The sequence below is a fragment of the Camelina sativa genome, chromosome 16, assembly GCF_000633955.1.
Source record: "Camelina sativa cultivar DH55 chromosome 16, Cs, whole genome shotgun sequence".
Lineage (NCBI taxonomy): Eukaryota > Viridiplantae > Streptophyta > Magnoliopsida > Brassicales > Brassicaceae > Camelina > Camelina sativa.
Window position 1 is genome coordinate 4,135,977 of NC_025700.1, and position 26,844 is coordinate 4,162,820.

Genomic DNA, 26,844 nt, shown 5'->3' on the forward strand with positions numbered 1-26,844 from the left:
TTTTTCTCTACTGTTTCTGATGCAGTCACACGAAGCTTTACTAAATGATGTTGAAATGAGTAGAGAAAAGCCTGCTAACAACCTTGTCAGAGATTTTTATGTGGAAGGAGTTGATTGCATGGATCATGAAGATGATGGTGTCGCGACTGGGAATTGGGGATGCGGTGTTTTTGGAGGAGACCTAGAGCTAAAGGCTACGATTCAATGGCTTGCTGCTTCCCAGGTACCTTTTTGCATCATCGGCTAAAATTGATGAAATTATAATTTTGCTGGATTGTACAAGTTGAGTGCCAATAGGAGATAAGAATAAAAACATAAAGATCATTTCTATCAGAAACAACAAACATAAAGAAGCCGAGTTTGTTTTGACTGTAAGAACACACTAAATTTTTCTAGAATGAAATTCAAATTTTCCAAATATTCGGTTCGTATGATAAAAAATATATAGCGGTTTTCATTTGACGCTTCTTACTTAATTTGGTCATGGCTATTTTTCAGACTCGAAGGCCATTTATATCATACTACACGTTTGGAGTGGAGGCTCTCCAAAACTTAGATCAGGTAACATCCCTTGCTTTTTAAATCTCCACATTCTGGAACCTCTCTTTCAGTTTCTGCTTTTTCTCCTCAGATTTAAAAACGGACATTACTAAGAATTGAGTGTGTAGTGAGTAGATAAAGTATCCTAAAATTGTACTGATCAGGTCTTGGGTGAACATTAATTGATTTTGCAACTGATACATACTCTTACAAGGACAGGTGACCAAGTGGATTCTTTCCCATAAATGGACTGTTGGAGATCTGTGGAACATGATGCTAGAATATTCTGCTCAAAGGCTCAACAAACAAACCAATCTTGGCTTCTTTTCGTGGCTACTTCCATCTTTAGCTACCACGAACAAGACTATCCAGCGGTCTTGACTCTGCAAATTCGCTTTCATTAACTTGTTTGATGCATCCTCATACTGTCTCTATGCATTTTACCACATGAATATGTAAAAAGTCATTTCACCAGTTCTTTATCCTCAAGCATAATTTGTTTAGGCGCGATTGTCTTGCTAAGTTATGGTTTTGGTCAAATGTTAGAATCAGTCTTTGTTTGAAGGAACTTTTTGTATTAACAGTTGAAATTTCAGGGTTATCCTGAAATCTTCCGGGAAAAGTGTATGGTCACCAACATTTGTTGTCAGAGGACATGAATTTGACTCAGTCTCTCAGGAAAGCGTGTTCCTGTTTGACTTTGGTGCCATCTGATAGAAATAAAATCAAATGGGTTTCTTTTTCTTTTCAGCTACAATAGTCAACGGACTAAGTCATATAGTTGCAACATCAAATGTCCATTCCTTTAATCATTTGCAAACGTTTGTCTCCTACTTTTCAAATCTCTTTCAGGCAGTAAGGATGGAGAAGAGGGCAGATCTTAGGTCAATTCTTCAGTATTTGCCTCTTGTAGCTCAGTCTTCATCGCTAGTTTGGCCGCCTTCTGTTGAAGAAGAGCTCCAAACAATGTCTAGAGGACCGAGTGATTCAAAGGTTAACTCGGGAGATGCTCTTACCTTGCATATCAGGAATATGCGGAAATCCCTCTCCTTGAATGCTAATGATCTCACACCTTATGCGTTACAAGGGTATGCTCTTTTCTTTGACAAGGTAACAATTCTTCTGTCTTTAATCTACTTTCGTAGTTGTTTGTGTTATTTGATGCATTGTCTCTCTTAAGGTGAACACTTGGCGTGGAGCATTAGGAAAATGGTATTGGTAGGCACTCAAATTACTCACAAACAATTTTTTTCTTGTGATGCAGAAAATTTCCAGAGAAGAGTCAGCCAACTTTTTTGGTGCGGTGGTGCCTGCATTGTGTGGATTACTTCTCCAATTACCTTCCATGTTAGAAAAACATTATCAGAAGGCAGATCATGTTCTTGATGGTATTGCGTCCGGGCTTCGTCTATTAGGCCCTCAAGAAGCTGGAATTGTGTTACTTAGCCAGGTATCCTCTTTGAATCCAAACAAACAAACAAAAACATACACTGTGTTGCATTAAATAAAAGATGATATAGTAACGTTCTAGTAAGTTTTAGAGGTGAGGCTTGATTTTTACAACCAAGCTTCATTTCTTTCCTATTCTACTTAATTTTCCCCTTGCTATATTTTCTGCCTTCTGCAGGATTTGATTGCTGCTCTTCTTGCATGTTCATTCTTTTGTTTGTTCCCTGAATTTGATAGACGCTTAAAGAATCTTCAAGGAATCAACTTCGATGCATTGTTTTCGTATGTGGCTCCCTCATTATCCTTACAAACTTACGAGTTACAACCATATGCCCCAAACTCATTAATCCTAATTCTTGTGGTTTTTAAGGTTTCCATATATGCGTCAATGCACGAAGCAAGAAAACAAAATAAAGTGCCTTATCCATTACTTTAGAAGAATATGTCGATGTATGCCTACCGGCTTTGTTTCATTTGAGAGAAAAATTCTTCCGCTGGAATACCATCCTCACTTTGTTTCTTATCCTGAGGCTGATTCATGGGCTAATTCTGTCACCCCACTTTGCTCCATTGAGGTAACATAGAAACACTCAGACCAAGCCTTCTTCGCAGTTGAATCCATTTCTTTGGGATGATTCATGAGTATGCTTTAGGTTATTCTCCTCTTGATCCATTTTTTANGCTCTTACCTTGCATATCAGGAATATGCGGAAATCCCTCTCCTTGAATGCTAATGATCTCACACCTTATGCGTTACAAGGGTATGCTCTTTTCTTTGACAAGGTAACAATTCTTCTGTCTTTAATCTACTTTCGTAGTTGTTTGTGTTATTTGATAAATTGTCTCTCTTAAGGTGAACACTTGGCGTGGAGCATTAGGAAAATGGTATTGGTAGGCACTCAAATTACTCACAAACAATTTTTTTCTTGTGATGCAGAAAATTTCCAAAGAAGAGTCAGCCAACTTTTTTGGTGCGGTGGTGCCTGCATTGTGTGGATTACTTCTCCAATTACCTTCCATGTTAGAAAAACATTATCAGAAGGCAGATCATGTTCTTGATGGTATTGCGTCCGGGCTTCGTCTATTAGGCCCTCAAGAAGCTGGAATTGTGTTACTTAGCCAGGTATACTCTTTGAATCCAAACAAACAAACAAAAACATACACTGTGTTGCATTAAATAAAAGATGATATAGTAACGTTCTAGTAAGTTTTAGAGGTGAGGTTACTTGATTTTTACAACCAAGCTTCATTTCTCTCCTATTCTACTTAATTTTCCCCTTGCTATATTTTCTGCCTTCTGCAGGATTTGATTGCTGCTCTTCTTGCATGTTCATTCTTTTGTTTGTTCCCTGAAGTTGATAGACGCTTAAAGAATCTTCAAGGAATCAACTTCGATGCATTGTTTTCGTATGTGGCTCCCTCATTATCCTTTACAAAGTTACGAGTTACAACCATATGCCCCAAACTCATTAATCCTAATTCTTGTGGTTTTTAAGGTTTCCATATATGCGTCAATGCACGAAGCAAGAAAACAAAATAAAGTGCCTTATCCATTACTTTAGAAGAATATGTCGATGTATGCCTACCGGCTTTGTTTCATTTGAGAGAAAAATTCTTCCGCTGGAATACCATCCTCACTTTGTTTCTTATCCTGAGGCTGATTCATGGGCTAATTCTGTCACCCCACTTTGCTCCATTGAGGTAACATAGAAACACTCAGACCAAGCCTTCTTCGCAGTTGAATCCATTTCTTTGGGATGATTCATGAGTATGCTTTAGGTTATTCTCCTCTTGATCCATTTTTTATTGGAGTAGGTTCACACCTCGGGAGCTATAGAAGATCAACCAGGTGAAGCTCTTGAAGTGGATTTTGCAGATGAGTATTTTGGAGGACTTACTCTGAGTTATGATACTCTACAGGTCTGACTATTACTTCCTTTTTTTTTTTCTCTTCTTTAAAACTCTACTATCTCAGCTACTAAACTCTACTACTTATGTAGGAAGAAATAAGGTTTGTGATCAACCCAGAACTTATCGCCGGCATGATCTTTTTGCCTCGTATGGATGCAAATGAAGCAATTGAAATTGTGGGCGTTGAAAGATTTTCGTGTTATACTGGGTAAGTAAGTAGATGTTCTTTTTAGGATCTTTTTAGGTTAGATGCTAAACTTATTATAGGATCGTCACAAAATCTTAACTCATGGTGGCTCCATTCAGGTATGGACCTTCGTTCCAATATGCTGGCGATTACACAGACAAGAAGGATTTAGACACTTTCAAGAGGCGAAAAACGAGAGTCATAGCTATAGATGCCATGCCTGGCCCAGGAATGGGACAGTACAAACTTGATGCCCTCGTTAGGTAATCAAAACTTGCCTTTCAGCCAATTTATCATTCTGATTTCTTATATAGTTTGTGAAATTCTCAACTGCTCCTTTTGTTTATATAGAGAGGTTAACAAAGCTTTTAGCGGCTACATTCATCAATGCAAATATAAAATTGATGGATCTCTTAAGATCCCACTTAAGACAGACACTAACAATACTCAGCTTGAAGCATCATCTTCTGTAAGACCATCAAACTTGGATTTAGCATACTTTGTTAAGATTTTTTTCCTGACTTTTCCAATGTTCATTTATTTTTCCGCATAGAGGCAAGTTCCTCGTACATCAGATTCCGCGAACCAAGTTGTAGAAAGCTCTCAGAGATGGTGTATCGATCATGAAGAGAAGAAAATTGGTGTAGCTACAGGGAACTGGGGATGCGGTGTGTTTGGAGGTGATCCAGAACTAAAGGTCATGCTTCAGTGGCTTGCCATTTCACAGGTACTCTTCTCTATTTTTTTTTTTTTGGCAACATAATACAAGATCAGCTGTACTCTTCTCTATTTTAAAATAGTATATCTTGCAAAACACAATAAGCATATTCCACCATACTGTGATAACACTCTCGATCTATAGTCGGGAAGGCCCTTCATGTCATACTACACATTTGGCCTCCAAGCCCTGCAAAATCTCAATCAGGTTATTAGAATCATAATTCATTAAACAATGGTACCACTCTTTCTCCCATTTCAAAAACCTTAAATGCTGTATCTATGTTTCTTTTTTCAGGTGACCGAAAGGATCACTTTGGAAGAAATGACTGTAGGAGACCTATGGAAAAAGCTAGTTGAGTATTCTTCAGAACGGCTCAGCAGAAAAACATGGCTTGGCTTTTTCTCGTGGCTCATAACCTCACTGTCTACCTAGAGGGCCAATTGAGCCAAAGTTATATTGTATGTTCTTTTCTGAATTATGTGAGATAAATCCATGCCTCTGTGTCTGTTTCTGACATCTGAAGTCTAATAATACCTCAGTAAATAAAGTCTCTCACTATGTAATTTGTTTGTAATTCCGATCTTATATCTGCTTATAGGATTTTACTCGGACATAATCAAAACCAGTTGTTTGTTTCGGGCGACTATTGTTTATGTTAGTATGTGATAAAACTAGACAAAAACAAACATTTTCCGTAAAAACAAAGGAACCATTATAAGGAATGAAATATATCAGCACAATCTTATAATAACACTCTCAGTCAACTTAACATTAAAACCCCACAAAAGAATAACACCTAGAAAAAAAAAGGACAAAAAATCCAAAAAACCATATCTTCCAATGCTTTGGAAAAAAGCTACTTGCATGGCATCCCACGGCAATAGAGATAAGAGTCCACAACCAAAACCAAACCAAAAAAAAAAAAACCAAAAAAAACGGAGAGAAATTAGTATTTGACAGAATCTTTAGTTTACAGCCGGATCTCGAGATCCCGTTCTGTGACGGAGACCAGTGAGCTCCCCTCATTTGCCACTTGTACAGCCTCATGAGTCATGACGAGTCGTATCCTCGCATACCTCAGCCAATAAATTTAGTCCCTCGCAATCTTTAACTGGAACCGGAACTCGATTGGTCAACCTTCTCCTTGGAAGGTCAACAAATAATCTCCTCTGCCACTCTTCTTGTGCCTCGATAATAGTGGAGCCAGAATTGAAGATGGAGCTAGATCTGTAGCCGGACCAAGAGCGATAGCCAGAGCTGGAGCTGGTTCCGGAGGAACGAGAGCAATATAGAGCTTGTCTGGGGAGCGGAAGGACCAAATCTGAAACCTCTGGCCTCTCCTTAGCCTTTTAACGGGACAGAAGACGACCTTGTTCCACCCTGAAGCCAAGACGTAGTTGGAATTGGACCCCATATCCCATCTCCTGAGGTTAAGATCCTATGTTTGACCCTTCAAACCCACCAAGGTAAAATCTAATCCTTTTTTAGTCTATTTTCTGTGATGTTTGTCTACGATTTCCAACTCCTCATCGTTCATTAAGTCCATATCCACTATGTCGTTCCAGGGAATCAAGAGACGGGCCTCGCGTTTGTTGACATCACTCTCTTTAAGAACCTTCTCCCTCATTATCATCTTCGCGCCCGTACCATTCTTTTCTCTCATCACGTTAACCAGCCATTCCGGCGTCCTACCTCTCTCTTGAACCACCGCCTCTCTTTCTATAACCGGGGCCTTTCTTCTTCTTACCGTGTTGGAAATTACCACTTGTCCACGCCTCTTGGAGGCTACATGGCACAAACTTGGAGAACAAGCATCAGGATTAGGGTTTTGTACAGGGGCTTGATTCTCACACCCATGAATCATCTTCTGTCGTTTGCCCGAGCTGCAAGAGATCATCATCGTTGTCCTCCCTCTCTCTCTCTTGCTATCCTTCACACTAGCATGATGAGCGTTGGGGGATGTTTTTTCCTTTCTCCTCAAAATATCTAAAAGCTCTAACCATTCCCTCCGTGGCTAAAGATAGAATATCAAACGCTCTCTTCTCTCGCTGAAAACGCTTGAGTTGATCATAATCAGCTCTCTCCATCGTTATCAAATATAGATACAAAAGAAAAGAGTCAAGCGGCAGAGAGAGGAGTCATATAGTCTTTACTTATATAGTCCCAAAGCGACCAAGGTGAAATGTGTATATATATTAAATCGCTAGTAAATCTTTTTTTTCTTAGTGTTAAGATAATCTCTATATAATTTTAATTAGTTTCAGATAATCTCTATATGAAACCTCTACAATATCCTTTTTTCTTAGTGAAGAATTTTGAAATGCACCCGCCACACGCGCGACTAACCCAAAACTCACCCTTGCTGATTTTTAAAAATATTTTTTTTGCTTGCTGGTGGAGCCAAATAATAAACAAAATTAGTCATAATAGGTTACTTAAATTTTAGGTTTCTATCGAATTGTCCTAAAACATTATGCGGCCACCATCAGTAACTCATTCTATGCCCATTTTGTTGTCTTCTACACTAATTTGTTATAATGCTCCTCTACTTCGTTCTTATGACTTTGAATTCGAATGGCAGACCGAATATAGCCTTTGAATACTTAATTAATCAGAGTGGTGAGCTGTAGAGACTTGAATTTGTCTGAATAATCCTTTCCAAGTTTCTTGATTTACAAGGAATGTTATAATAAACTAATCTATTTAGTCAAAAGAGTAAATGTCAACGGTGTTAAGTTAGGTTTCTATATATTTATGTTGTGGCTTCGATTTTTAGAAAGAAACCTGCAACCTCACATTGAAAAGCAAGAGAAAGTTGAAAGACATAAGAAAAAAATACGGAGCAATGGAGAAAAGAGAAGATCTTGAGACGATCTTACCCTACTTGCCGTTAAAGATTCAAGATTCGTCTCTGTCTTGGCCATCACCGCACTTGGTGGAGGTTTTAGAAGCTATGACCAAAGGACCGAGTCACAGCCGAGTGGATTCGGGACAAACTCTCTCTGATTTCATCTCTGACATGAGACAAGCTCTCTCTTTGACTTGTCATCTTTCTTCTTCATCACTTGAAGGCTACGCTCTCTACTTTGACGAGGTAACAAAAACTCATATATATTTTTAAAAAACTTTTCCGAATCATTTGGATTTGATTGAATGATTAATGTTTTGGTATGGTGCAGAGGATGTCGAAAGAAGAATCAATCAGATGGTTTAACGAGGTTTTACCTGCAATGGCTTGTCTTCTTCTAAGATTCCCATATCTCTTGGAACTACACTATCTAAATTCAGACAACCTTATCAATGGAACCAAAACCGGTCTTCGTGTCTTAGGCCCCAAGAAAGATGGCATTGTGTTCCTCAGCCAGGTATATCTTCCAAATCCAAACACTTTAATACAGAAACAAAGTTTGATTTATGTTTTGTCCATGGCAGGAACTTATAGGAGCATTGCTTTCATGTTCTTTCTTTTGTTTGTTCCCTGTCGATAATAGAGGCTCGAATCATCTACCAATCATCAATTTCGACAAACTATTCGGGTGAGTACACATTCTCAAACAAATTTCATGTACAAAGTCAAGATCTAAGATCTTGTGTTGACCTATTGCAGAAGCCTAATTAACACGGGACGAAATGAGCATCAAGAGAACAAGATAAAGTGCATAACTCATTACTTCCAGAGGCTATATTTATGTATCCCTCCTGGATTTGTCTCATTCGAAAGAAAGATTCTCACTTTAGAGAAAGATTCTTCTGGTCTCGAAGCTTTTCCTGATGAAGGCTTTTGGAGAAACTCTACTGTCAAACTCTGCCCTGTTGAGGTAATTAATTAACCAACCAGATGAGATTAATGTTTTTGATATTTAATAGGATCTGTAAAGGGTTTGTGTGTAGGTCCATACTTCTGGTTTGATCGAGGATCAAAGCGTTGAAGCTCTTGAAGTTGACTTCGCCAACAAGAACTTAGGAGGTGGCGCTCTTCGCAAGGGATGTGTCCAGGTCTTTAAACCCTAAACCTAAATTCCTTTTGATCTTGTGAAGTTTCCTGATGTGAATAATTTCTTCGAAACATACAGGAAGAGATTAGATTCATGATCAACCCAGAATTGATCGTTGGGATGCTCTTCTTACCAACCATGGAAGTCAATGAAGCCATTGAAGTTGTTGGTGCAGAAAGATTCTCTCATTACACAGGGTACAACATGAGTGAATCTGTCACGACATTAATTGACACTTTATGTTTTTAAAATGGCTGTCTACTTTCTGCAGATATGCATCTTCGTTTCGGTTTTTTGGTGACTATATTGATACAAAGGAAGCAGATGTTTTCGGAAGGCGAACAACGAGAATCGTAGCTATAGATGCTCTGCGTCACCCAGGAGTCTCCCAATACAAACCTGAATCCCTCCTCAGGTAGTGTTGAATAGATTCTTACATTGTCAAGTCTTATATCATATTGTTTCTTAACATTTCTCTCTTTTTTTATTTTCCAAAAAAAAACATTTCTTCTTTTTTTTTTATCCCCCTTTTATTTCCTCTTTAAGTCTTGGGAGATTTATTCATGTGTCATACATTTTAAGTACTACTAGGTAACAATCCGCATAGTGCCGGATAAATCTATGCAAATAAAATTAAAATTATGAGTAAAGTTATTTTTGGGATCTAAAATTTGTTTCTATAAAAAAAAATATAACCCGTGAGAATATGTTTAGATCAAATTATTATGTATGAAATATATGTATAACCCGCTCTTTTTCATTCTAATTCTATGCAAGATTTTTTTTCTTCTTAATTCTTTATTTTGTGTAAGTATGTTTCACCCGTGAAATATTATACCAATGATATTAAATAAGTCCATTCCCTATAATAATGATTATTGTGATAATTTTATTTTAGAAAATTTAAATATGTGAATAGTAATCAATTTTTTTAATATGTGAATAAATTCCGGTTTTGAAAACGTGTTAAAACTAATGATTTTATATTTTAATAATTAAATATATTATAAAAATGAATAAAATAAATTTTAAATTTGAAATGTTTGATTTTTTTAATTAATTGTATAAAGGAATATTGCTTAATTATTCAATAGCAATTAAGTGTAAATATCCATAAAAATAAGGGCAATAAATTCATTGGTGTCTCGAGCTCTCTAACGATGACACATCAGCATTTTCTTGAGAATGCTTCTCTATTACCAGAACCATACAAAACTCTTTTGTATTACTATCATATTTCAGGTCTATTTTCTACACCCAGCATATCCTTGTTGCACGTTATAGGAAAAAACGTAATTGCCATTGCCACATCAGATAATCGCGTCGCCACGTTAGAAATCGCTGACGTGTATTAAATAACTCAGCCGTAAAGCGCTACAACAGTAATGACGACTGACGTACGGTATGTTGCGGCTAATTTATGGAAATGGCTGAGTTATGAGCGGACGACTGATTTACAAGCATAACTCAACGTGTACTTACGACTGATTTAATAAAATCTGTCTGAGTTATGAGAACATGGCTGAGTTCTGTTGAGTTAAGAGCAAAACTCAGTCATAAGAACGGCTGAATTTTTACCCGATGGTTGAGTTGTCAAAAATTTGGCTGAGTTAATACTTTGACACGACTGAATTAATTTTCACCGACTGTATGAGTTAATAACAACGGCTTACTTATGAGATGTCGTTACGGCTGAGTTATGATTAAATACTATAACTCAGCCGTCATCAGCTGACTTATTGGAAAACTCAGCCATTTGAAGGCTTACTTAGTAGCAAAATTTTAATTACTAGAATATCATTTAGTTACGGCCGACTTATTAAACGTTACAGCTGAGTTACATATTTTCATTTGAGTTATAACATTAAGCGGCTGAATTTGGCAGCCGTTTTTTTGTTTTTTAATTACTGTAATAGTATTCATGTTGCGACTGAGTTATAATTTTGTTTTTTGGCTGATTTACATGTTCGTTTGGTGGCTGACTTGCCACTTCGGACACATCATCCATGTCATCATCTTAGGAAATACAAAACGTCTTTTTTTCGATTCTTGTTCTTCACCTAGTTCAAAAGTGAAGGATTTACATGTTCTTCACTTTTTAATTTTCCTCATTCTTTTTCATTTTCGTTCATGGATCCAGTTCCAGTAATTGTTGTTTCCGGTAATTGGATAAAGAAACACAAATATATATTTAACACCTACGATAGAGGGTGTAGAGTTGTGCAGATAGATGCAAAAACAACGCACAACAACCTTGTTAAGTTGGTTCTCGATGACTACAGATTGAAAGCGTTGAGCCATCGGCTAAAGCTGAGCTACATGTTCTCGAACAAGGTTTGTGTCGGCTGAGTTATTTATATACAGCCGAGTAGCAATATAACTCAATCGTCATATGAATCTACGAGACCTTTCGTTTTCCCTTAAGTATTATAACTTAGTCATCAAGTAATAAAATTCAGCCGTTTACTTTCAGTTATTTTTTGTTATAAGTCAGCCACAAAACATTATAACTCAGCCGTCATATGACGTGGCATAGTTTTGCTGATTATTTTTTAAATATTTTGAAATTAAAAATGAAAAATTAACCCAAGGTGATAATTGTAATTACACTCACGACACTAAATATATGAGTAATTTTTTAGAAAATGTATAATATACCAGCAATATTCTATAACATCTCAGTAATTTTTTCTTAATTCTTTCTTCGTCAGAGAGACCAATAAGGCTCTTTGTGGTTTCCTCCACATCTGCAAGAATCAGAGTAAAGCGCTGTGCATTGATCATGAAGATGGAGTTGGTGTTGCTACAGGGAATTGGGAATGTGGTGCTTATGGTGGAGATCCTGAGCTCAAGTCTCTTCTTCAGTGGCTTGCTGTATCACAGGTCAAATCTTACACTCTTATCTCCAACATTTGCTTGATTAATTACCAACCAATGGCTTTTCTTTTGCTCACATTTTTTTTCACTCTTCTCAGGCAAGAAGACCTTTCATGTCTTACTACACTTTTGGATTTGAAGCACTACATAATCTTAATCAGGTTTAGTCTCTCTCACGATATCAAATTACAAGATAGAACAATTTTCTGTGCTGATCATTATGGTGCTTTGCTACAGGTAACAGAATTGGTTGTATCTAAAGGATGGACAGTGGGATACTTATGGAAGAACCTGGTCAAGTATTCGAACCAGAGGTTGAAAAACAAGAAAAGAAGAGAACCTAAACTTGGTTTGTTTGATTGGCTTATTTCGATCAAATCTTCTTAATAGCGAAACAAATCTCATTGTGATTTCACTTTTGAGATAGAGGTGCAAAAAGGAAAATGAAATAGTTCCATTGTTATCATCCAATTACATTAGGAAGGTAACAAACTTTATTGAAAGAAGATCCGCACAAAATAACATAACACTTAGAACACAAAGATGATAACAATCAAATACAAATCTGGATATGGAGCTGGAGCTGAAGCTGGAGCATAAACAGGAGACGGAGGTGGAACAAGGTATCCAGGCATGAAGACGATTGGGTAATCCCTTCTGCTTCTCCTTCTCCTTGGGGTGTTAACAAATATCCTCCAATCACTCTCTGCATCCATCTTTGCGCACACTCGGCAAAATTTGTATGGCTTTCTCTGCAAGAACGAATAGCAAATAGTTGATTGGTGGAGAGATTGTAGGATGGATGATAAGAGAGGAAGTTTACTACTTAAATAGATTTTATTTCTTATTTATTTTTTGGTCAAAACTTTAGGTTCTTATTTTTCCTACTCAGTCATTTGTCTTTACTTCTTTATAACAAAAGTAATTTCATTTGTATTTTTCTTGTATTTTGATTGGCCGGTCTTTTCTTTTATTTGGTAAAATATATTTTGACATAATTAGTGATTTTCAAATATGTTTAAGTAGGAATCCAAAAGGAAATGTATAAGAAACTTTTCTATTTCATGCATCAAAGAAAAAATAAAAAATTATTAGTGTGTAATGTGTCACGAGGTCCGAACTCGAGGATAAACAAGTTAAATGACTTAGGTACACTAATTATTTCAAAATATAAAATGTTTTAACTAAAAGCACGTAGATTAATAAGTGTTTTCTTTTAAAAAGTTCATCCAATTAGAAATAATACTGCATAACATAAAGTATTAAATTAATCTAAAAGTTGCATAAAAACTTGAAAACATCTTCTTTTTTTTTGACAACAAGGTACAAATTGGCTCAAACAAGCCAATACGAAGGAACATTGTTTACATAGGTAACTAAGTGCGGAACTGTGTGAACTCGACGCGGTAAATCATCCGCTTTACCATTCTGAAAGAGAGGGACGTAGACTAAAGAAAAAAGAAACAAAATCCTCTTTATCCGCTTGTACGTCCTCCAGATAAGGTGTAAAAGCTGGTCACTCGGAAGGTGAAGACACCATCTTCACTAAGTCGGAGCAGTCGGTAAAGAAGACGACAGATTGGTTATCCGTCTGAATCATACAACGCATAGCCCAGATAAGGGCTTCAATCTCGGCATGATAAGGTGAAAGACTACGACGAAGGTTGGCAGCTCCCATAGTAGGGACTTCACCCATGGGCGACGTGTAAAACCATCCTCTACCTCTGTATCGATCTGTCGCTTTCCAAGAACCATCTACAAAACACATATGACTCAACAAAGACCCAGGAACCCCTAATCCCCCAATTCCACAGGGTCCAACCGCAATGTTAATATCCGATGCTAATACCATATCCTCAGTCTGGGCCACGACCCAAGCTTTTGCCTCATCATTTGTTAACCACAAAATTGCAAGGGGGTTTGAATCCATGTTACTGAAAAGTATATCATTGCATGCTTTCCAGATATACCACATGATCCATGAAATATGTCTTGTGTGGGAACATTTGTAAACCGCCAAAGAGGAAATCCATGTTTGTGAAAACTGATTCCGAAGGGAAAACGCCTGGTACCATCGGGAACTGCGACAAAGCCCAATCCTGTCTAGCGACGGACATTCGAAAAGGGTATGATAAATCGTCTCCTCCTGAAAACCACACAGACCACACGTGGCATCACAACTCATACCACGTTTCCTTAGATTAGCTGTAACCGCCACACAGCCCGAAAGCACTTGCCACATAAAGTGACAAAGTTTCGATGGACAACGAATTTTCCACACAAAAGCTTGTAAAGATACAAAGTCCCGCCCAAATAATTTCGGCTTAGCGGAAGCCATTATATTTGATCGAAGTATATGGTACCCTGATTTTATCGAATATTTACCAGACTTAGTAAAATGTCATCCCAACAAATCTGGTTTATCCGGTTGTTGCAACGGTAAGACAGAAATTATAGCTACATCTTCCGGAACAAACGTAGCCGTAAGCTGAGCCATATCCCAGGAATTAGAACTTCTGTCAATAAGATTTGCAACACGGAGCAAAGGATCAGATGGTGACCTTGTGCTTAGTGTTGGTCTCGGGAATTGAGCAGGGATCCATGGGTTAGTCCATACAGAAATGGAAGCACCAGATCCTACCCTTTTAATAAGTCTTTTATTAACCAGAGAGCGAGCAAAAACTATACTTCGCCACCCATAAGATGGCGAGTAAGTTTAATTGGATCCAAACGATTGGAATGTCGATAGTATCAACTTTTAAACACTCGTGCAAAAAGTGAATCTAGGACTGTGATCAAACGCCAAAGCTGCTTCGCCAGCAGGGCGGTATTATAATCATCCAGACACCGGAAACCCAAGCCCCCTACATCTTTACCACTACACAGCTTATCCCACGCCACCCAATGTAACCCTCGTGATTGTCCAAATGAACTCCACCAAAAATTAGAAATCGCACTAGTCAACTTCCTCTCGACCGTTTTGAGTATCCAAAAACACGACATCACATAGGTAGGAACAACTTTAGCAACAGACTTGATTATGAAACAAACAAATCTCCTCTAAAACATCCTATGTTATAAAACGGAGGAAGTATTATGTTTTGCAACTCGCCAATTTTTTTTTATGATAACGGTGATATCTTTAAAGCCACTGAGTTTTCTTTTTTACTAAATAAGTTTTTATTAAAAAAACATGTAATAAACTTTAGATACATATCAAAGCTAATACTCTTTATGTATCAAAGAGTGTAATTTCAATACGTAATAAACTTTAGATACATATCAAAGGTAATACTCCTCATTTTAGAAAAACTATGGGTGGAAATGGTTGCATTAGGGATGAATAAGTTGAAAAAATATGAGTTGAATTTGGTTGAATAGCATTCAACTCATTCTTCCATTAAATATGAGATGAGTTGAATGAGTTGTTCATTTCTCCAGCTTTTTTGGTTGAATGGGTTGAATAAGTTTTCCAACTTATTTATCTCAAATGGTAAAAAATTGGCTGAATAATCATTCAACATATTCAATCTATTAATTTAAGTCATCGCACCCTATGAAACAAATGATTGGGCTCTTTTCACATTAATTTTTTTCTGTTTTTTTATTGGGCTTTTTTGTAAAGAATTGTTTTACAAATTAAATTTGACATATAAATCCTTGTAAAATGCCTAGTGGGCCACCTCTCTAACACGGGACAATGGGATACTTATGGAAGAACCTGGTTAAGTATTCGAACCAGCAATTGAAAAACAAGAAAAGAAGAGAACCTAAACATGGTTTGTTTGATTGGCCTATTTCGATCTAATTTTCTTAAGCGTTGACTCAAAATATTTGTATTTTGGAGTGAAGTGTAAATGAAATAAAAAGTAAGTGAGAAAATACTATCCAATGCAAAAAGGAAAATGACATAGCTCCATTGTTCTCCCTAAGGAATGTAACAAACTTTATAATTGAAACAAGATTTGCACAAAATAACATAACACTTAGAACACAAATATAATAACAATCAAATACAAATCTGGATATAGAGTTAGGAGCTGGAGCATAAACAGGAGACGAAGGTGGAACCAGGTATCCAAGCATGGATACGAATGAGTAAACCCTCATGCTTCTCCTTCTCCTTGGGGTGTATATCCTCTAATGACTCTCTGCATCCATCTTTGCACATACTCGAGGAAATTTGTATGGCTTTCTCTTGAAGAACGGATAACAAATAATTGATTGGTAGAGAGACTGTAGGGTGAATGATAAGATAGGAAGTTTACTAGTTAAATAGATTTAGTTTCTTCTTAGTTTTTTTTTTGGTCAAAATTTTAGGTTCTTCGTAGTTCTCTTTTTCCTACTCGAGTCATTTGTCTTTACTTTTTTTCATAAAAGTAATTTTGTTTGTATTTTTCTTATATTCTGATTGGCCGGTCTTTTCTTTTGTTTGGTAAAATATATTTTAACATAATTAGTGATATTCAAAATATATTTAAGTCGGAATGCAAAAGGAAACTTTTCTATTTTCTTTCATGCGTCAAAGAAAAAGAAAAAAAAAGTATTAGTGTGCAACATCCAACATGTCACGAGGTCTAAACCAGAGGACAAACAAGTTAAACGAGTTAAAGTCACTAATTACTTTTATGTTTTGCCGCTCACCAATTTTGTTTTGTGATACCGGTTATATCTTTAAAGCCACCAAGTTTGTTTTTCATTCATATTAAAGCTAATGCTCGTGTAATTTCTAACATGTTGCGCATAAACAAAAGTAGATATGTAAATTTTTTAGTATACTATCTTTAGATACATTAAAAACTTTTTCTAATCAGTTAGTTGAAATAATCTATACTAATAAAAAATAGAAGCTATAAGCTCCTTAAGGCGTCCATCTAAGCTTTAAAACAACCAATAGTGATTAAACACCTTACTAATTAACATTTTTAAAAATCTCCAGAATTTTCTATATTAAGAATTGTTTTAAACAACCTATAAGGATTTGACATATCATTCATTAATATTTTTTAAATTTCCAGAATTTTTTTAAAAAAATAAAATTTTAAATTTATGGAAATAAAAGAACTATATACAATATCCCACATCGGCTAGAAAATTTTTAGACTATGATTCAGAACCAGTATAAATAAGATTAATATGCTTCCAACAACGAATGAGCAGGAAAACTTGATTTATCAAGCGTCCAAGTTTATAAGTTTTATTCGGTTTGATCCAGTTTTTTATTTGATCAAATTAAAACTTTAAAAAGTTTTAAAAAACTATAAAATTTTTAAATATTATAAATATTGAAACTTTTTAAAGTTCTTAGCTTTCAAAAGTTTTTAAATATTATAATTTTAAAATTTTAAAATATTATAAATATTAAAACTTTTTAAAGGTTCAAATTTATCTTATTTTTTATTTTTATGAGAAAAGAAATCATTTTGTTCTTGGAGTTTGATGGATTAATAAGTTGTGTGGTAGTTTAAAAAAAGATTTTTCAGTTGAAGAATGTGAAGAAGTTGACGAGGAAAAGAACAAAAAGAGTATATCGAATAACCAGACGGTAAAAATAATGATGACTGACGATTACCACAAAATTTGACAATAGAAATGACAAGAAAGAATATGAAGAATAAGAAAACATTGAATAAAAAACCCGAAAACATAGGTGGTAGCTATCAATTAAATATGAAAACGAGTTAAATTCATGATGATAAAATTGTTTTGTTTTTCTGGTGGTCAAAGAAATAGTTTAGGATATGTGAGATCATCAGTTTAATTCGCCTCGTTTGGATGTCGAGTTAAATTCATGATTTTTTTATCAGATTTGATTTTATATCACAACTGATTTTTATATTTCAAAAAATTATGTATCTGAAATTTAACTTTTTCCTTAATACTAAATTAAATGTTTTATAAGTATTTTACTTCCGTCATCAATCATATATAGTTTTTATCAAAATATATCAAATATATCCACACATAGCGTGAGTTCAAAACCTAGTAGGTAATAAAATGATATTAGCCATTGAACATACAAACGACATTATTTATGAAACAAAAAATAAAGTCTTAAAACGATGTTATTTGTGAAATAAAAGGAGTACTGGCTAATTAAAATTTCAAATAAAATATACAAAAATATCACAGAACCTTTAGTTACGTTGTAGTTTGGATCACTATTTTTATTGGATAATGCGTATCACTTCGACTTTAATTGACGAGTTTTGGCCTACCATTCTATCTCAATTTACAAAATTGGGGTTTCATGAGGCCTTGATTTTTTTTTTTATTAAAAAAAAAAAAAATTCGTTGGGGAAGACAAGCACAAAACAAATAGTTTTTTTTTTCTATCATGTGGCACATTCAAGCTTCAGGTTGTTGCCCGCACACTCCAAGTTTGTTGATTACTACACATTTGGATTTGAAGCTCTAGACCATAACCTAAATCAAGTTTTGTTTCTCATTTACTACATTGAAATTATAAAAGAGAGGAACGTTTCGTGCTGATCAATTTATATTGCCTTTTGGGATATATAGGTAACGGAATAGTATCTAATGGATGGTCAATGGGAGATCTATGGAACAAACTGGTCGAATATTCGAACCAGATCAAGGTTAACAAGCAACATGAAAATTAAAGAAGAAACCCTAAATTTGGTTTGTATGATACATTTGGCTTATAACTTATTTCGATTGCATGACCATAGCATTGATTCAACACGTTGGTTATAACAAAACATAAATTATTTTTGTCTGACGTGTCATACTCCTATTTGATATAATTTTGGTGTACGAGTCTATCCCAATTAACAAACAGAACAGAGGTTTGTGTAGGGTTCTAAGTTTTGTTTTTGTTTTTGTTTTGCTGGGGAAGAAGAAGAAGAAGCAGAACCAAATACAGTTTTCAAATCGACTTGCAAAAATTCAAGCTTTTACATTGTTTCCACCACAAAACAACTCAAGGTTTGTTGATTTTTTTCTATTCAATAATATTTTCTTCCTCTTGTCCTTGTTTTTTTGTTTGTCTGGGCGATTCAATTTTGGAATTGAACTTGAAAAATCTCTTTGGGTGTTTAAATTTTGTTTTGCAGGAGGAGAAATGATTCTTCCATATTCGACACAGTTCACTTGCACTATTCAAGAAACTGGATTTAGCTCTTCTCTATTATTATTTCCCCATTTCAGAAGACATCGTTTTGACGTTTTCGGTTCGGTAAAGATTGCTTCCTCCTCCTCCTATTCGGTTAGTCTCCGAACCGCATAATTCTCTTTAGTTTTGATTACATGGAGTCCCTAATTGTTTAAAGTTGAAACCTTTTTGTTGTGCTCTGACGTATGGGGTGGTAAAGAAGGGGAATGTTATGAGGTCAAGAAGAAATGTGAAAGCTTTTGGGTTAGTTGATAAACTTGGGAAGAAGGTATGGAGAGAGAAAGGAGAAGATAGTGACAGTGAAGATGAGGGAGATGAGGAAGTGAAAAAAGATACCTCTGAAGGGAGTCTTGATGATCCAGAAGAGAGAAGAGAATGGAGGAAGACGATAAGAGATGTTATTGATAAGCATCCCGATGTCGAAGAAGATGAAGAGATTGATATGGTTGAGAAGAGGAGGAAGATGCAAAAGCTTCTTGCTGATTACCCACTTGTTGTGAATGAAGAGGATCCTGATTGGCCTGAGGATGCTGATGGTTGGGGGTTTAGTTTCAACCAGTTCTTTAATAAGATAACGATTAAGAATGAAAAGAAGAAGGATGATGATGATGAAGATGATGATGAAGGAGATGATAATGAGAAGGAGATTGTTTGGCAAGATGACAACTATATACGCCCGATTAAAGGTCTCAAAACTGCAGAATGGGAAGAGACGGTGTTCAAAGATATCAGTCCTCTCATGGTTCTTGTTCACAACCGCTACAAAAGGTTTGTTGTAGTAACAGTTTGTTTTACTGTCAAAAATTTTAGAACATTTAAAACTATTTCTGACATTTGTTTGATTAGAATTTATCTTCATCCCTAATTTTGATTGTTATTTAGGTTGTTTTTGTTTATGTATTCAACACGCTTTAGTGTTTATAAAGTGTTATGTATCCAACACACTTTAGTTTTTAGAAAGTGTCAATCTTTATTGTATTTATAGACGGTTCTGGCTCTCTCTCTTCTTGCTTAGATTTGACTTCCAGATGGAATATAGTAGTTCTAGCTTTGTTGTCAAAATTTGATACGTGTTTTGGCTAATTCCAGGCCAAAGGAAAACGAAAAATTCAGGGAAGAATTAGAGAAAGCTATTCAGGTAATATGGAACTGTGGACTTCCTTCACCAAGGGTAAGTTTTTGAACATCTCTTTACCAATTTCAAAACCATTCTTAAATTCTGCTGTCTGTTATGTTCTGTGCTTTAATCCTCCTCCTGGGTCATTATTACTTCCAGTGTGTTGCTGTTGATGCTGTGGTTGAGACAGATTTAGTCTCTGCATTGCAAGTATCTGTGTTCCCAGAGATCATCTTCACTAAAGCCGGAAAGATACTATACCGTGAGAAAGGTATTGTCTCGAAACCTAAAACCGTTCAGTACCGAAATCTCTAACCTTATTGTTGTACTTACAACACTTTAACATATTTTCAGGCATTAGAACAGCAGATGAGCTTTCAAAAATCATGGCCTTCTTCTATTATGGAGCTGCAAAACCACCTTGTTTGAATGGTGTGGATAATTCGCAAGAACAGATTCCTTTAGTCGATGTAAGTGTCAATTAAGTATAAGCCTTTATGATCTTTGTAAAGTAGTTTCTTCCCTAGTATGAAGAAAATGTATGAACTGAAGAAGTAATCAATCTTATGAACGTGAAATATATGTTTTTTTTTTTGGTTTTTGAAATTGCTATTTATAGAAGATGATAAATTATGAGTCACAGAAGCAGAGACTTCGCGTCCGTAAACACTTGATCACCATGTTTCTCTCTCGTGTGACGTGCTCTCTTCTCCCTTTCTCTCTCGCTCTCTCTCAATCTCTCCTTCTCATTTCCTCTTCATGGTTGGATTCGTTCCGGTTTCCAAATTTCTTCATTTCGTGAGTTCTTTTGATCTTCTTCTTCCATGGATTCGGTTATCATTGAAGCAGATGAGCGGGAGGCGCTGGCATCGGTCGTCCCTGCTCATCCGCTGCCACCGCGTAAGACGCATTCCTATGTTGAGCAATGTGAACAGAAGCCGCACCACCCGATCCGCAAATATAGCCTTGATGAGGGCTCTAGATCTGTAACGTCGGATTCCGAAGCTATTTATTTTGATTCCTCCGGCGAGTTCTCCACCGAAGGAGTAGTCATCATCAATGGCAGAACCGGTGGCGAAAGAGGCAACGGGGAGGATTACGGTTTTGTCACACCTCCATCCAAACCAGCATCACAGCTAGGTGGAAATGACGGCGGCAAGGAGGATGGTATCGAGTCCCTTCCAGAATTCATCGGCGCAGGAGGAGGCGTTGACGTATTCAAAGTGCCTGTGCGTGCTGCGGTGAATCCTGGACGGCCGCCATGTCTCGAGCTCCGACCGCATCCGTTAAGAGAGACACAGACGGGAAAGTTTCTCAGAAACATTGCTTGCACAGAAAGTCAGCTATGGGCGGGACAAGAGAACGGCGTGAGGTTCTGGAACTTGGAGGAAGCATACGAGGTTGGTTGTGGCCTTGGTGGGCAGGTACGTCGAGGGGATGAGGATACAGCACCGTTTCATGAATCTGTTCCGACCTCGCCTGCCTTGTGTTTGATGATTGACCACGGCAATAGGCTTGTGTGGACCGGCCACAAGGATGGCAAAATTAGAGCCTGGAAAATGGATCAGCCGAGTACGACTACTGCGGATGATTCAAAGCCTTTCAAGGAACGACTCTCGTGGCAAGCTCATCGTGGTCCTGTGAATTATATTGTCATAAGCTCATATGGTTAGTGTTCTCTGATTCTAGAGGGTTGATCTAGTTTTTGATGGTTCGTATTTGGATTCTCCAATATTTTTAGTTTCTTGTTGTTTATGTTTCAGGTGATATGTGGTCATGTTCTGATGGCGGATTGATAAAAATATGGACGTTGGATTCTTTAGAGAAGTCTCTGGTGCTTAAGCCGGAGGAGAAGCATATGGCTGCATTGTTAGTGGAGAGGTCTGGCATTGACCTGAGGAGCCAAGTTACTGTCAATGGTACATGCAGCATATCTTCATCAGATGTCAAGTTTTTGTTAGTTGATACAGTAAGAGCTAAAGTGTGGGCTGTGCAGCACCTATCATTCTCAATCTGGTAATCTTTTTTTGGCTCTGAAATAATGACATGCAATAGTCTCTGTTGTGGTTCTATTATGATAATTCAAAGAGATCTATCTGTGCAGGGATGCCCAGAATAAAGAGCTTGTGAAAGTTTTTAATATTGATGGCCAAGTCGAAAATCGTGTGGACATGCCACCAACGCAAGGTCAACAAGTTGAAGAAACGAAAGTGAAGTTCTTCTCGGCACCAAAAAAGGAAAAGTCACAGGGGTTTCTGCAACGATCGCGCCATGCCATAATGGGAGCTGCAGGAGCTGTTCGTCGAGCAGCCACTAGAAGTACAGGAGCTTTTGCAGAAGACACTAGGAAGGTAGAAGCTATTGCGATAGCGGCAGATGGATCAATTTGGACTGGAAGCATGAATGGCGTAATTGCTCAGTGGGACGGAAATGGAAACCGTTTGCGGGAGGTGAATCATCATCAGCAGGCTGTTCTGTGCTTTTGCACTTTTGGTGATCGAATATATGTGGGTTATGCAAGTGGTTACATCCAGGTCTTGGATCTTGGTGGAAAGCTAATTGCAAGCTGGGTTTCACACAATGAACCTGTGATAAAGCTAGCAGCAGGTGGTGGTTTCATTTTTAGCTTAGCCACTCATGGTGGTGTAAGAGGATGGTATGTGACATCTCCAGGACCTCTGGACAGCGTAATCCGAACGGAACTCTCTCAAAAGGAAATGACCTATGCTCGACAAGACAGTGTTAAAATCTTGGTTGGTACCTGGAATGTTGGTGAAGGGCGGGCCTCACGTGGGGCGCTTGTGTCTTGGCTGAGTTCTGCTGTTTCAGATGTCGGCATTGTTGCTATTGGGTTGCAAGAGGTGGATATGGGGGCTGGCTTTCTTGCCATGTCCACTGCTAAGGAAACGGTAACTCCTTTTCTTACAGTTACTCATGACTATTTTTCTCATTCAAAACCGGTTGACCAGATCATTAACACAACTACAGCACGCAAAACTGGTCTAGTACTAACTAGGATCACTAGTTATTGAAAAAAACTGTCTTCACTAAAATGATTAAATTGTTGCATGCGGATTCATATGCTTAATATGGGGACAATGCTGTATGTCTACATATTTTAAGTCAGCTCATATTGGTGTTTCGGTTGTAGGTAGGGGTTGAAGGAAGTGCCGTGGGCCAATGGTGGCTTGATGCAATTGGAAATGCACTGGATGAGAGAAATACTTTTGAACGTATGGGTTCAAGGCAGTTAGCAGGACTGCTAATATCTCTTTGGTAGGCAAAAAAAGTCAATTCGGATGTGTTACATTTTTTGGGTTTCTCGAGTGATTGCAGGTGGACCAGATAACAGTCGTTTCTTTCCTTACGTAGCATTTGAAGTCTTTAACCTGTCTGAAGAGTGTAAAGTTAAATCATAGATTACAAGTTAATCATCTTTTGTCACATCATGTCTTATAACTTTCTGCTTAGGGTGAGGAAGAGTATAAGAACACATGTCGGAGATCTTGATGTCGCAGCAGTTCCATGTGGCTTTGGCCGCGCCATTGGCAACAAGGTTTGTCTTTGCAGCTATCTTTCACTTGGTTCTGTAGTTCTGGATAACCCAAAATTATTTAGTCTGATGTATAATCCAATAATCAATGATAATGGATTTTGATGGCTAACCTCCGATGAAAATGAGTCATCATTGTTGATCTTATTGCTCACATATTATTATTCCTGCATTGTCAAAAACAGGGAGGTGTGGGTTTGAGAATCAGAGTTTATGACAGAATTATGTGCTTTGTGAACTGTCACTTGGCTGCTCACCTGGAGGCAGTTACTCGGAGAAACGCGGATTTCAATCACATATATCGGTCAATGGTCTTCTCTAAAGGACAAAGTGTATATACTGCTGCAGCTGGTATAGTACCGTACCTGTTTTTGTCTTGCTCTCTTGGCTTCTCCACGTACTTATTTTGGCTCCTTTATTCTTCTGGCTTGCCATGGGCCCTCTCTCTTGCAGCTGGTGCGTCAACTTCTGCTCAAGCTCTAAAGAATAACACTGTAAGAACTTACTATACTAGCATTGCTAACAGCATTTATAATTTTGGTTCACAATCTTCGTCTCAAGCTCCTGTTGTTTGTCCCTTGCTAATGTTATTGTTCGTTTTCTTTTCTTTCCTAGAATACAAACATCAGCAGTGAAGAGGAGAAGTCTGATTTAGCAGCAGCAGATCTGGTTGCATTTTTCGGTGACTTCAATTATAGGTTGTTTGGTATAACCTATGATGAAGCGAGAGACTTCATTTCCCACCGGTCTTTTGATTGGCTTAGAGAGAAAGACCAACTTAGGCAAGAGATGAATGAGGGAAAAGTGTTCCAAGGAATGCGTGAGGCGTTAATCACCTTCCCGCCAACTTACAAATTTGAAAAGAATAAACCAGGTCTTGGAGGTAAAAAATAGATCTTGAAATACTCTGCAAATTTCTCACTAACGAAACAAGCTTTTAGGAAGAGAAAGATTTGGACAATGTTAATTGATTTCTATGCTGCTCCTATCTCCAGGGTATGATTCAGGGGAGAAAAAGCGAATACCAGCGTGGTGTGACAGAGTTATATATAGAGACAATCAATCACTCACATATTCGGAGTGTAGTTTGCAGTGTCCTGTAGTTGCATGTACTATAATGTAATGTTCCATATCACGATCTTTTCTCTCTTNTATTTAGTCTGATGTATGATCCAATAATCAATGATAATGGATTTTGATGGCTAACCTCCGATGAAAATGAGTCATCATTGTTGATCTCATTGCTCACATATTATTGTTCCTACATTGTCAAAAACAGGGAGGTGTGGGTTTGAGAATCAGAGTTTATGACAGAATTATGTGCTTTGTGAACTGTCACTTGGCTGCTCACCTGGAGGCAGTTACTCGGAGAAACGCGGATTTCAATCACATATATCGGTCAATGGTCTTCTCTAAAGGACAAAGTGTATATACTGCTGCAGCTGGTATAGTACCGTACCTGTTTTTGTCTTGCTCTCTTGGCTTCTCCACGTACTTATTTTGGCTGCTTTATTCTTCTGGCTTGCCATGGGCCCTCTCTCTTGCAGCTGGTGCGTCAACTTCTGCTCAAGCGCTAAAGAATAACACTGTAAGAACTTAATATATTAGCATTACTATCAGCATTTACATTTTTGGTTCACAATCTTGGTCTCAAGCTCCTGCTGTTTGTCTCTTGCTAATTTTATTGTTCGTTTTCTTTGTTTCCTAGAATACAAACATCAGCAGTGAAGAGGAGAAGTCTGATTTAGCAGCAGCAGATCTGGTTGCATTTTTCGGTGACTTCAATTATAGGTTGTTTGGTATAACCTATGATGAAGCGAGAGACTTCATTTCGCACCGATCTTTTGATTGGCTTAGAGAGAAAGACCAACTTAGGCAAGAGATGAATGAGGGAAAAGTGTTCCAAGGAATGCGTGAGGCGTTAATCACCTTCCCGCCGACTTACAAATTTGAAAAGAATAAACCAGGTCTTGGAGGTAAAAGATAGATCTTGAAATACTCTGCTAATTTCTCATCTATCATGAGTTTGTGGATATTGTGGCACTATATTTCTCACTAACGAAACAAGCTTTTAGGAAGAGAAAGATTTGGACAATGTAATTGATTTCTATGCTGCTCCTCCTATCTCCAGGGTATGATTCAGGGGAGAAAAAGCGAATACCCGCGTGGTGTGACAGAGTTATATATAGAGACAACCAATCACTCACATATTCGGAGTGCAGTTTGCAGTGTCCTGTAGTTGCGGCTACTATAATGTAATGTTCCATCCCACGATCTTTTCTCTCTTTTCTATCCCCTTCCCCTTTCCCAACACCCTCCTCCTATGCATTGAGTTTGCAGGTATGAAGCTTGTATGGATGTGACTGAGAGTGATCACAAACCCGTGCGGTGCAAAATTCATGCTAACATAGCTCACACCGATAAATCTGTGCGAAGACAAGAGCTAGGGAAAATAGTAAGGTCCAATGAGAAACTCATATCCATGTTCGAGGAACTAAAATCGGTTCCAGAAACATCAGTGAGCACCAACAACATTCTTCTTTATAGTCAGGACACATTCATCTTTACAATCAGAAACACTTCAAACTCTAGTAGAGCCATCTTCAACATCGTCTGTAAGGGTCAAACTCTCGTTAGAGAGGATGGAGAGGAACCCGAGAATAGAGGCACCTTTGGTCTCCCTCGCTGGCTCGAGGTTATTATTCTCCTTTTATACCAATGATTTGCTGTTTTCACTATACCAGTTGACCAGATTCAATAATATTTATTACAAAAATCTCTAGGTTTCTCCAGGAGCTGGGATTATAAAACCAGATGCTTCACTGCAGGTGAAGGTTCATCATGAAGACTTTCACACCTCAGACGAGTCCATTGATGGCATCCAACAAAACCCATTTTGTGAAGATAGTTCTGACAAGGAAGTGACCCTGATCATAATCGTTCAGGGAAGCTGCTCGACCAGAACAACAAGCCACTCTATCAAAGTCCGTCACTGCTCATCAGCTGCCAAATCCCTTAGTATTGTTCATTCTAAAACGACCAGCGTGACAAAGAATCTAGAGGGTTCCACGCGTTACCAGACAGAGTCTAACCGCGGTGGAAGCACCAGACACAGAACCGATGACTCCACCAGACGGTGGTTGATGATGATTCCTGTTACATCACAACTATAGCTAGATCTTAGGAACAGAACTGTGATGCCATCAAAAGAAACGCTAACAGACCCAGTAGGAGATTAAAATTCTTATATTCACAACTAAGGATTCGGATTACATTCAGTTATAGTTTCTTCATTTTCATTCTTTGATTCATCGGATAGCAGAGCAGATTGCTTTGAGATTGTTCTTCATGGTACTGTG

The 26,844-nt window shown here is 37.4% G+C and overlaps 6 protein-coding genes and 1 long non-coding RNA gene across 16 annotated transcripts in view; 5 read left to right on the forward strand and 2 right to left on the reverse strand.

The window, feature by feature from the left end:
• Positions 1-1,284, forward strand: part of LOC104749684 (poly(ADP-ribose) glycohydrolase 1) — a 5,248-nt gene extending 3,964 nt beyond the window's left edge. For both annotated transcript variants that reach the window (XM_010471360.2, XM_010471361.2), the window contains exons 10-11: positions 499-561; positions 760-1,284. In XM_010471360.2, the coding sequence (XP_010469662.1) occupies positions 499-561; positions 760-921 (225 nt within the window). In that variant the 3' untranslated portion in view covers positions 922-1,284. The remainder of the gene's footprint in view (positions 1-498; positions 562-759) is intronic.
• On the forward strand, positions 974-5,444 carry LOC104749683 (probable poly(ADP-ribose) glycohydrolase 2). 3 transcript variants are annotated; one of them, XM_010471359.2, is made up of 11 exons: positions 974-1,650; positions 1,805-1,990; positions 3,293-3,396; positions 3,486-3,690; positions 3,805-3,909; positions 3,990-4,108; positions 4,207-4,350; positions 4,439-4,556; positions 4,641-4,814; positions 4,950-5,012; positions 5,103-5,444. In XM_010471359.2, the coding sequence occupies exons 1-11, from the start codon at positions 1,270-1,272 to the stop codon at positions 5,238-5,240; spliced, it is 1,737 nt and encodes a 578-aa protein (XP_010469661.2). In that variant the 5' UTR covers positions 974-1,269; the 3' UTR covers positions 5,241-5,444. The 3 variants fall into 3 exon arrangements, 2 of the variants coding, with proteins under 2 accessions (XP_010469661.2, XP_010469660.2); XM_010471358.2 differs by lacking the exon at positions 1,805-1,990 and adding an exon at positions 2,927-3,112; XR_002036054.1 differs by lacking the exons at positions 1,805-1,990; positions 5,103-5,444 and adding an exon at positions 2,927-3,112 and having other exon boundaries at positions 1,235-1,650; positions 4,643-4,814.
• Positions 5,714-6,708, reverse strand: LOC104753344 (B3 domain-containing protein At2g31720-like). The gene is made up of 2 exons (XM_010475608.1): positions 6,322-6,708; positions 5,714-6,246 (listed from the first exon to the last, which is right to left on the reverse strand). The coding sequence occupies exons 1-2, from the start codon at positions 6,706-6,708 to the stop codon at positions 5,941-5,943; spliced, it is 693 nt and encodes a 230-aa protein (XP_010473910.1). The 3' UTR covers positions 5,714-5,940.
• Positions 7,601-12,657, forward strand: LOC104749685 (poly(ADP-ribose) glycohydrolase 1-like). The gene is made up of 10 exons (XM_010471362.2): positions 7,601-7,902; positions 7,988-8,173; positions 8,241-8,344; positions 8,416-8,626; positions 8,700-8,804; positions 8,882-9,000; positions 9,075-9,218; positions 11,515-11,686; positions 11,779-11,841; positions 11,918-12,657. Exons 1-10 carry the CDS (start codon positions 7,654-7,656, stop codon positions 12,065-12,067), a joined length of 1,503 nt encoding a protein of 500 aa, XP_010469664.1. The 5' UTR covers positions 7,601-7,653; the 3' UTR covers positions 12,068-12,657.
• Positions 18,486-20,753, forward strand: LOC104749689 (kinesin-related protein 4-like). 4 transcript variants are annotated; one of them, XM_010471368.2, is made up of 7 exons: positions 18,486-18,628; positions 18,757-18,908; positions 19,015-19,583; positions 19,905-19,986; positions 20,092-20,203; positions 20,287-20,402; positions 20,552-20,753. In XM_010471368.2, exons 2-7 carry the CDS (start codon positions 18,765-18,767, stop codon positions 20,732-20,734), a joined length of 1,206 nt encoding a protein of 401 aa, XP_010469670.1. In that variant the 5' UTR covers positions 18,486-18,628; positions 18,757-18,764; the 3' UTR covers positions 20,735-20,753. The 4 variants fall into 4 exon arrangements, with proteins under 4 accessions (XP_010469670.1, XP_010469671.1, XP_010469672.1 ...); XM_010471369.2 differs by having other exon boundaries at positions 19,018-19,583; XM_010471370.2 differs by having other exon boundaries at positions 18,757-18,878.
• Positions 20,638-26,784, forward strand: LOC104749688 (type II inositol polyphosphate 5-phosphatase 14). 4 transcript variants are annotated; one of them, XM_010471365.2, is made up of 11 exons: positions 20,638-21,600; positions 21,696-21,948; positions 22,037-22,841; positions 23,084-23,208; positions 23,404-23,488; positions 23,671-23,836; positions 23,939-23,979; positions 24,101-24,368; positions 24,481-24,604; positions 25,826-26,180; positions 26,269-26,784. In XM_010471365.2, the coding sequence occupies exons 1-11, from the start codon at positions 20,757-20,759 to the stop codon at positions 26,656-26,658; spliced, it is 3,456 nt and encodes a 1,151-aa protein (XP_010469667.1). In that variant the 5' UTR covers positions 20,638-20,756; the 3' UTR covers positions 26,659-26,784. The 4 variants fall into 4 exon arrangements, with proteins under 4 accessions (XP_010469667.1, XP_010469669.1, XP_010469666.1 ...); XM_010471367.2 differs by lacking the exon at positions 24,481-24,604 and adding an exon at positions 25,617-25,740; XM_010471364.2 differs by having other exon boundaries at positions 23,671-23,979.
• Positions 23,437-23,840, reverse strand: LOC104749687. Its single transcript, XR_761463.2, has 3 exons — positions 23,743-23,840; positions 23,599-23,652; positions 23,437-23,527 (listed from the first exon to the last, which is right to left on the reverse strand). It is a non-coding gene; the product is annotated as an uncharacterized LOC104749687 (long non-coding RNA).

What these genes read in the sequence shown, in the direction of transcription:
- LOC104749683 (XM_010471359.2), top strand. Translation starts at nt 1,270, where the DNA reads ATGGGTTTCTTTTTCTTTTCAGCTACAATAGTCAACGGACTAAGTCAT. An exon ending in GAATTGTGTTACTTAGCCAG is followed by an intron (nt 1,991 to 3,292) that starts GTATCCTCTTTG and finishes TGCCTTCTGCAG; the next exon opens with GATTTGATTGCTGCTCTTCT. An exon ending in TGAGTTATGATACTCTACAG is followed by an intron (nt 3,910 to 3,989) that starts GTCTGACTATTA and finishes CTACTTATGTAG; the next exon opens with GAAGAAATAAGGTTTGTGAT.
- LOC104753344 (XM_010475608.1), bottom strand. Translation starts at nt 6,708, where the DNA reads ATGATGATCTCTTGCAGCTCGGGCAAACGACAGAAGATGATTCATGGG. An exon ending in ACGATGAGGAGTTGGAAATC is followed by an intron (nt 6,247 to 6,321) that starts GTAGACAAACAT and finishes GGTCAAACATAG; the next exon opens with GATCTTAACCTCAGGAGATG.
- LOC104749688 (XM_010471364.2), top strand. Translation starts at nt 20,757, where the DNA reads ATGGATTCGGTTATCATTGAAGCAGATGAGCGGGAGGCGCTGGCATCG. An exon ending in GGACTGCTAATATCTCTTTG is followed by an intron (nt 23,209 to 23,403) that starts GTAGGCAAAAAA and finishes CTTTCTGCTTAG; the next exon opens with GGTGAGGAAGAGTATAAGAA. An exon ending in GTCTCCCTCGCTGGCTCGAG is followed by an intron (nt 26,181 to 26,268) that starts GTTATTATTCTC and finishes AAAAATCTCTAG; the next exon opens with GTTTCTCCAGGAGCTGGGAT.
- LOC104749689 (XM_010471368.2), top strand. Translation starts at nt 18,765, where the DNA reads ATGATTCTTCCATATTCGACACAGTTCACTTGCACTATTCAAGAAACT. An exon ending in CTTCCTCCTCCTCCTATTCG is followed by an intron (nt 18,909 to 19,014) that starts GTTAGTCTCCGA and finishes GGGGTGGTAAAG; the next exon opens with AAGGGGAATGTTATGAGGTC. An exon ending in GTTCACAACCGCTACAAAAG is followed by an intron (nt 19,584 to 19,904) that starts GTTTGTTGTAGT and finishes GGCTAATTCCAG; the next exon opens with GCCAAAGGAAAACGAAAAAT.
- LOC104749685 (XM_010471362.2), top strand. Translation starts at nt 7,654, where the DNA reads ATGGAGAAAAGAGAAGATCTTGAGACGATCTTACCCTACTTGCCGTTA. An exon ending in GCATTGTGTTCCTCAGCCAG is followed by an intron (nt 8,174 to 8,240) that starts GTATATCTTCCA and finishes TGTCCATGGCAG; the next exon opens with GAACTTATAGGAGCATTGCT. An exon ending in TCAAACTCTGCCCTGTTGAG is followed by an intron (nt 8,627 to 8,699) that starts GTAATTAATTAA and finishes GTTTGTGTGTAG; the next exon opens with GTCCATACTTCTGGTTTGAT.